This window comes from Dermacentor albipictus, chromosome 1 (genome assembly GCF_038994185.2).
Source record: "Dermacentor albipictus isolate Rhodes 1998 colony chromosome 1, USDA_Dalb.pri_finalv2, whole genome shotgun sequence".
Taxonomy (NCBI): Eukaryota; Metazoa; Arthropoda; class Arachnida; order Ixodida; family Ixodidae; genus Dermacentor; species Dermacentor albipictus.
Genome location: NC_091821.1, coordinates 174,855,581 through 174,864,230, shown reverse-complemented (window position 1 = coordinate 174,864,230; position 8,650 = coordinate 174,855,581). Strand labels below are relative to the sequence as shown.

Genomic DNA, 8,650 nt, shown 5'->3' with positions numbered 1-8,650 from the left:
GTCCAGATTAACCTTCCTGCCTTTCATTTATCCACAACTCTCTCTCTCTCTCTTATTTGATGGATACCTTTACAGCGAAGCTGTATATGGTTAGGGTTATACATATTTCGGGTTTGTGCGTCAACAAAAATACCGATGTCATATGTACACTTCTGATCGCGATCGATCCGGATTCTGAACGCTCGATCCGGATTGAGCTTGATCCGGATCCAGCGTTTCTACACAGTACTTTGTGATCGCGACCTTGCGGGATCTGGATCCGGACGATCGCGACCCGTGAATCGCGATCAGGCCTGTTGATCGCGATCGTGCGCTGACGTCAGCGCCCTCTAGCGCAGAATTCTGTGGTGCGATCTTGTACGCGTTCCAAAACAGAACGGAGGCGGTCCGTTCCATCGAGCCGCACACGATTGGTCAATTTGAACCGCGACGAATGCCATGACGTCAATTGTCACGTGAGCCGTGACGTTTTGCTGCTCATAATTATTCCGTGTCGTCTGCTAACGGACGAACGCCACGGAACGGACGGAGAGTCCGTCCGGAGCGATAGAACGGATTAGAACGGCTACCAAACGGCTTGGATTGGATTAAAACGTAAATGCTTGGGACAGTTAGCATCTTTTGTATCCGGTTCAATCCGATTCCGCGCTCCCAACAGTTGGAGAACATGGCGTTTTTCTCTGGCGTGCCTTTTCATGTCGCCTGTGCGGCTGCTGCAGTCGCGCAGAGACGACGACCCGAGGTAGACGATGCATTTGAAGAGTTGTCGGAAGAAGAGTTCCGGCAGTATTTTCGTCTGTCCAAACGAACAGCGCGTAGCTTGTGCGACGAGCTTGACCCCATCATTGGATGCCAGCGAGCGAGTGGCCTTTCCACAGAAAGGAAGGTGTTGTGCGCGCTGCGATTCTTCGCCACCGGAAGCTTCCAGAGGAGCGTTGGTCGCGAGGAACACGTAGGCATGGCACAGTCGGCCGTGAGCAGCACCATTCACGAGGTGACGGAGGCCATCATTTCCGTATCTGCCCGGAGAAAGTTGGTGGACTTTCCTTTCGCACCGTCTGCCAAGGATGAGGCTAAGGCGGCGTTCGCGCGACGCGGCGCCATCCCAGGCGTGCTAGCGTGCGTCGACGGCACGTTGATCGCCATCATGAAGCCAGAGGGACTCAGCCCGGCCGACACGGCGAGCTTCATGTCGAGAAAGGGTTATTACGCCCTAAACGTCATGGTCGTAAGTACCGTTGGAATGTTTTACTTCAAACTGTTGTCGCCATTTTTACTCGCCCATAGTTGCACTTGTTCAGTTTAATGCCCAAGCTGGCATAACAAGTAATGTAACGATTAAAAGAGGACATGCGGGGAACTGTTTACGAGCTCGTTGAAATCCCACATGTCGGGATTAATGGTGAGTGCCATGTGTTGTGCATAATCAGTCTGCCGTTCCAAAATTGTTTTAGTTGGGCAGCAGTCGTAGCAGAAATGGATACACTGTAGGGAAGACACGATGGAAGCATTTTGAACACGCAAGTACTTACAACCATTGCATGGGCTGTCTTTGGCTCGTATGGGGGTTCTTGCGCAATATCGGGCCTCGAGTTTTCATTTAGCTATAATTAGTGCGAACCATAGGCGTCCACACAAGGGGGGGCGCATTGCCCCCCCCCCCCCCCCAATTGCAAGACCCTGTGCATGCCTATGGCTGAAACAGTCTGCTACTTGTACCAGCGTACGTGTATTCGTTTGTGCATATCAATGACAAAACGGATTTCGAGCATATCTGCAGCGGTATTTTGTATTGCTCCCCATTGCAGGTTTGCAACGCGGAACTTCGCATCCTTGTTGTGGACCCCCGGTTCCCTGGTTCATGCCATGACTCTTGGGTGTGGCAGCATAATCCACTGCGTGCACGCCTAGCCGCACAACTGCAGCCTGGCGAGTATCTGCTTGGTTAGTATTCGTAATGCGTACCCCTAACTAGGGCAGAGCACTCAACTGTCCCTTTCTGTAACAGGAGACTCGGGATATCCTCTCGAGCCATGGCTGCTTGTTCCAGTACCTGGCAGCCATGCCGGCACCACCTCTGAAGGCCACTACAACCAGGAGCACGCATCCATGCGCAATGTTGTGGAGAGATGTATCGGGGTGTTGAAAAGCAAGTTCCGCTGCTTGCAGCGCTTTCGGACACTGCTATACAGCCCCGATAGAGCAGCGCGAATCATTTATGCATGCGTTGCTCTCCATAACATTGCCTTGGACGCGGGCGACTGGACATTGGAAGATTATGGTGGGGAAGTGCCACCACCTGAGGAGCCAGAGGAGCCAGGAGACATCCAGGTGCTGGCACCACGCGACGTGTTCCTCAGAGGAAGGGAGCAGCGCAGCGCCGTTGTCAGCCTTTTCTGAAGGACACAGGAATGGTGAGTTTTCATAATACATAATTTATTTATACAAAGTGCAGTGCCCTTAGGCTATCACAGGGCTGTGTTTGTACTGCGGAAAATACATTAAAAAATTTGTATACACAACAAGTGCACCTCCATACGGATGGTCAATGTTCCCAATCTACACATCCGACAGATTATGATAATTTAAACACAAACGAAGTACACTTCGTTTCGCCAAAGACGTGAAAAATTATAGACCGATCAACTTACTGTCCGTTGCCTACAAAGTATTTACTAAGGTAATTGCAAATAGAATCAGGAACATTTTAAACTTCCGTCAACCAAAGGACCAAGCAGGATTCCGCAAAGGCTACTCAACAATAGACCATATTCACACTATCAATCAGGTGATAGAAAAATGTGCGGAATATAACCAACCTTTATATATGGCTTTCATTGCTTACGAGAAAGCGTTTGATTCAGTCGAAACCTCAGCAGTCATGGAGGCATTGCGGAATCAGGGTGTAGACGAGCCGTATGTAAAAATACTGAAAGATATCTATAGCGGCTCCACAGCCACCGTAGTCCTCCATAAAGCAAGCAACAAAATCCCAATAAAGAAAGGTGTCAAGCAGGGAGATACGATATCTCCAATGCTATTCACAGCGTGTTTACAGGAGGTATTCAGAGACCTGGATTGGGAAGCATTGGGGATAAGAGTTAATGGAGAATACCTTAGTAACTTGCGATTCGATGATGATATTGCCTTGCTTAGTAACTCAGGGGAGCAGCTGCAACGCATGCTCACTGACCTGGAGAGGCAAAGCAGAAAGGTGGATCTAAAAATTAATCTGCAGAAAACTAAAGTAATGTTTAACAGTTTCGGAAGAGAACAGCAGTTTACGATTGGTAGTGAGGCACTGGAAGTGGTAAGGCAATACATCTACTTAGGACAGGTAGTGACTGCGGATCTAGGTCACGAGACTGAAATAATCAGAAGAATTAGAATGGGCTGGGGCGCGTTTGGCAGGCATTCTCAGGTCATGAACAGCAGGTTGCCATTATCCCTTAAGACAAAAGTTTATAACAGCTGTGTCTTACCAGTACTCACGTACGGGGCAGAAACCTGGAGGCTTACGAAAAGGGTTCTACTTAAATTGAGGACGACGCACCGAGCTATGGAAAGAAGAATGATGGGTGTAACGTTAAGGGATAAGAAAAGAGCTGATTGGGTGAGGGAACAATCACGAGTTAATGATATCTTAGTTGAAATCAAGAAAAACAAATGGGCAGGACACGTAATGAGGAGGGAAGATAACCGATGGTCATTAAGAGTTACGGAATGGATTCCAAGGGAAGGGAAGCAAAGCAGAGGTAGGCAGAAAGTTAAGTGGGCGGATGAGATTAAGAAGTTTGCAGGGACTACATGACCGGGGTAGTTGGAGAAGTATGGGAGAGGCCTTTGCCCTGCAGTGGGTGTAAGCAGGATGATGATGAAGTACACTTATACAAAGAATCCTTTAAATAGAATGCCACAGCCGTGGAAACAATTGTACCCTCGTCACTATGCAAGTCTCCAAGGCTGCCACTTATTAACAGTAGTACTCGCGAAGCAGTCGTAAGGCAATGCTTCATGCCCCTTCATCTGTGAAGAACTGCATTCGCTGCTGCTCCCAAGCTAGCATTCTCTTATGCAATATGCACATCACAAAGTACTTCTTTCCTAGTGGAACATGAAACACGGTAGCAACGTGAAAGTGCAGCCTTTTCTTTAAATATCACATGAAATATGAAATAAAAACATCCCTTGACCCATCATAGTCATGACAGACTTGATGGAAGCAATACATATGATTGGCACTCTGTACTCATGGTCACCATCAGCAAAAGGTGCGAAAAATGTTCATAAAACATATCAGAATGAACGCAACCGCCGCATCCTGTGCATTTTGACGCTCAGGTACATGTACGCTGGTAGGAGTGAGGAAATATGCTTGCTAGCCATCTCTTGTGCTAGGTGTATCAAAACTTCTGTGCAAGCATGAATACGCAGGCGAGGCAAGCAAGTAACGCGTTATGCATGAGGATTCAAACACAAACAAAATGTAACGTCGAGTGTAGTGACAGCATTACACTCGTCACCTCATGTCCAAATGGGTAGATGTAAATTAACGTAAAAGCGCAAAAAATAGATAGGTCAACTTAATCACACTATGATGACAAGTACATCACAAACCTTGTAGTACAACATGCTTCAGGCAGCAAAGCATGTGACAACATTGCAACATCAGCATCACACAATTCGTTTTCACCACGGCATGTAAAACTTGCAGTTACATTTACGTGACCTTGCAAGAAAGTATGACTATCCCAGGTATGTCCATTCCCTTGTCAGTGTTATGAGTCACTGACTAGAAGCATTCATTTCTCGGCAGCAATTGTAGTGCAATGCTAAACAACAGGTGAATCATAATTGTAAAAAGGTGAGTGCACTTGCCAGCTCTGATGAGACATGTTACATAAAACATGAATAATTGGCTCTACAATCTCACAGCACCCAGAAAGTGTCACGCGTGAACGTTATTCTTGCAATGACTCCCTTGGAACGAAGACTAGAGGAAACCAATCACTGGTGTGGTGCAATGATGATGGTCATTTTCATTTGTGAAACTATGCAACTTAAAGAGTGACTAGTTTGGTGCTCTGAAAAAAAGACGACATTGTAGTCGTTGCACCTTAGCCTCACTGTGCCGAAATGAAAATATCACAGTGCAAACACTATGCGGTAACGCTTCATAATGAGTGCAGTAAGCTACAACACAGTGAAGCAATATAAATATCGCAGTACAAAACCCATACACAGAAATCGACAACTACTTGTAACGATTCCAGTGTGAATGACTAGGCGCCTTCGAAATGTGTAAATAAAAAAAGCACGCTGGCATTGCAGCTGGATAAGCATAAATAGAAAGAGGCAAATACAACAGAACAAAAATGGGTGCGCGCATTGCACCTCTCAACCAAAAAATCCTCCTCTATTGCTCAAAGGAAACTCAAACAACAGAACAAAAATGGGTGCGCGCATTGCACCTCTCAACCAAAAAATCCTCCTCTATTGCTCAAAGGAAACTCAAACAATAAATAAAACAAACGGAACTGGTGAAACAAATGAATAAAATGATAAAAATATATAAATAAATATAAAAAAGATAAAATAAATTAATTTCTCGGTTGCTGCAGGTGCTCAGCGATGTTCTGCGCTATGGCGCGCACCTCCTGCAGGATCCCCTCCTGGGCTGCTGCCGTCCGCTCTGCCGCGACAGCGAGGCGGGTTGTGGAGGCCTCAATTCTGCGCAGCACCTGGAATGAATAATCATGGTGGAACTGTTCGCATCAGTTGCTAATTACTCGCAACCAGCTCACGGCTGCAAGCTGCTGTTGTGAAGAATTGCAACGTGCACAACGATTCCCTCTCTGCTGAAGAGCCACTGGCCTGATGGCATCCTTTGGCAGTGTCAAGCATCGCGTACAAGCTATGCCCTCTTCGTTTGGACAGACAAAGACCTGCTGGAACTACTCTTCCGTCATCTACTCTAATGCATCTCTCACCGCCAAACAGCCCTTTTCAGGGCTAACCAACCTTTTGTCCGGCGGTTGATCGGTGGCAAGACACGTTACCGAGCCCTCTATACAACGCATATTTCTTGTTTACATCCCAAGCTGATTTGTTTTTCAGATTCATGATTTACTTATAACAAAGCATAAAGAATATTTATGTCCTTCATGTAAAATGACACCAAAGGGCCTACGAACCTGCAGCACCTCGTCGCCCTGTTCCAGGCTGCGGGCGCACTGCGACGACATCGTAGTCAAGGTGTCCACCCGTCACGGTCGCTGTCGACGTGGTGGCCGAACAGGGTGCTGCAACACTGAAAGCATACAGCATTTTCTACAGTTGCACTGCATTTTATGGTACGAATAAAAGTGGCTATGGCCACGTTATGGCTTATTGGGCTAGTTCAATAAAATACAAGAGCTCATTTTATTTAACAGCTTGAGGATCAATAACTTACCAGGTGCAGCGGCCACCCTTTCGGCAGGCGCCGCGCCGCGCGGTGGATCCTCTGCCGCTGTAGATTAAATACATTAATGTTTACGAACTGCACAGACACGGCGATAATTAAAACACTCGTTACTCTGATGCTTACGTGTCACTGGGCTCACGCCCGCAGCCTCGTCTTCGACGACGACTTCCATGGAGTAGGCGGGGACGTCAGCCTGCTGGAAAATGTCATAAGCGTGGCTATTCGTTACAATGCCTATGTTACAAGTTTTCGTACTAATTTGCGAAAATATTGTGCAATTATTGAGTGCTTAATGATCCCATGTGTTACCGTCCTCGTGCACTTCCGTGAAGTCATTTTAATTCTGTGTTAATCACTTAATCCCCCTTTTCCCGAAAACGCAGCCAACTGGGATTCTAGTTCATTAACCTACCTGCTTTTCCATTCTCTCCTACGCTATTTTCCTGTTCACCAACGGTGTCGCGTTCTGCTAACGGTAGCACTTACAGATAATGACAAACTCTAAATCGGTACCATTCAGGAACCCATGATATTACGGCGGCAGTGTGCTTACCTCTTGGTAGGGGAGGTCGGTCACGCCGTGGAGGCGGACCGTCCCTGTCAGCTGCAGTATCCTGCCATAGAAGCCGTGTAGCCGCCCCCCTCCAGTGCTTCTGAAAATACACGCCAATGTCGAAGGACAAATCGCCCAGGCCATTGGACGGTCACTCACCTTTGTTCTTGGGCAAGTGCGGCAGCGTTGCGGCGGGCCTCGAAGACCTGCTTCCGCCACCGCTCTTGCCACTGCTCCGTGGTTTTAACGACGGGGCCATGTGCGTTGAGCTGGTCGGCTAGCTCCTGCCACAGCCGTCGGCGGTCGCCAGCAGTGAAGCGTGGCCCCAGCTCGCTGGATCTTATGGCCAGCTGGGGATGCTCTTCCATGAAGGCGACCACCGCCTCCTTCTGAGCCTCCGACACGCGCAGCCCCTTCGCCGGTGCTTCGACATTAAGCGCCATGGCTTCAACTGAACGACTGAACCAACCGCTTCAAAATTCGCGCCGTGTGCTTGAAACGGGGTGGTAGCTAGCGCCATCACTAAACGTTTCGCAAAACTGCGACACCACCTAGCGCCATTTGAAGGCATTAACCGCAATATTTTGTTTCAGTCGTTTTTCATTCCAAATTGAATCTTTGAAAAGCAACACCAACACATTTTGCTACTCACTCATAATAGCAAAATATTTCTCAACATGTTGCAAACGCTTCTCAATATATTATACGCTCCCCAAGCAGACGTCAAAAGCGTGACGCAGGCTTCCACTTCGCTCATTGGCTGTTTGCTTCCTCTCGTTCTCGCGAACACTGCAAACCGCCTATTTCGTGACGTTTCGAACGGAGGCGGTCCGTTCTATTTTGGAACGCGTACAAGATCGCGCCGCTGAAGACGCTAAAAACATGAAGTGAAGGCAGCTCAATAAAAACGTTGAAAAATCTTTTTATCAGCAACAGTAAGCTGTAAAATTAAAATGTTGTCCAAATTTAACCACATGCTGCCAATCTGAATTTGTAGCCAAGGCAATATGCACTTCTGAGAGTTGCCAACGATCAGCAGGCGATAATGACTCGATTAGGATCATTGGACCGTGTAGCAGCGACCACTGTTGATCGCGATCAAGAAATCGGATCCGTATCGGCCCCGATCGTGATCAAAAGTGCACGTGTGACATCGGCATATAATAAAGGAGAGCCGATCCCGGAGATAGTACAATAACGGGTAGACCCGCGGCAGAGGCGAACCAAGAATAATAATAATAATAGAATAACTTTATTTCCATCTACTTGATGGAGGAGGCTGCAAGTAAAAGCTACTCCAGTAGAGGCAGCTTGACGAGGCCCGCAGCCCCCCCCCCCCTACAGAATATTCGGCAAGAGCATACATGCAAACACATATGCATCATATATATATATATACTCTCATGAGTCCACATACTCGCATATTCACATGCACACCCACACCCATATACATACAGAGCCACTGGTGACTAGATCAATAATACTTAGGGTGGCTTGTGTGCTTCTCGTGGTGAATACAAATGAAATAAGAAGACGCCGCTGAACATTATATATATATATCATGCTTCATATACCCGTATATGCACACACACTCGTATGCATACCTACATATACACACACACATATACAGA

General features: G+C 47.3%; 2 protein-coding genes across 4 annotated transcripts; one reads left to right on the top strand and one right to left on the bottom strand.

The window, feature by feature from the left end:
- Nucleotides 1–783: 783 nt before the first annotated feature.
- LOC135897783 (putative nuclease HARBI1) lies at nt 784–5,991 on the top strand. 3 transcript variants are annotated; one of them, XM_070533979.1, is made up of 4 exons: nt 784–1,228; nt 1,809–1,929; nt 2,009–2,414; nt 5,622–5,991. In XM_070533979.1, exons 1-3 carry the CDS (start codon nt 959–961, stop codon nt 2,398–2,400), a joined length of 783 nt encoding a protein of 260 aa, XP_070390080.1. In that variant the 5' UTR covers nt 784–958; the 3' UTR covers nt 2,401–2,414; nt 5,622–5,991. The 3 variants fall into 3 exon arrangements, with proteins under 3 accessions (XP_070390080.1, XP_070390077.1, XP_065282564.2); XM_070533976.1 differs by having other exon boundaries at nt 1,809–1,944; nt 5,664–5,988; XM_065426492.2 differs by having other exon boundaries at nt 1,809–1,944; nt 5,622–5,987.
- LOC139056101 (uncharacterized) lies at nt 5,609–7,168 on the bottom strand. The gene is made up of 5 exons (XM_070533985.1): nt 7,020–7,168; nt 6,590–6,659; nt 6,455–6,511; nt 6,195–6,310; nt 5,609–5,741 (listed from the first exon to the last, which is right to left on the bottom strand). The coding sequence occupies exons 1-4, from the start codon at nt 7,161–7,163 to the stop codon at nt 6,267–6,269; spliced, it is 315 nt and encodes a 104-aa protein (XP_070390086.1). The 5' UTR covers nt 7,164–7,168; the 3' UTR covers nt 5,609–5,741; nt 6,195–6,266.
- Nucleotides 7,169–8,650: the final 1,482 nt, after the last annotated feature.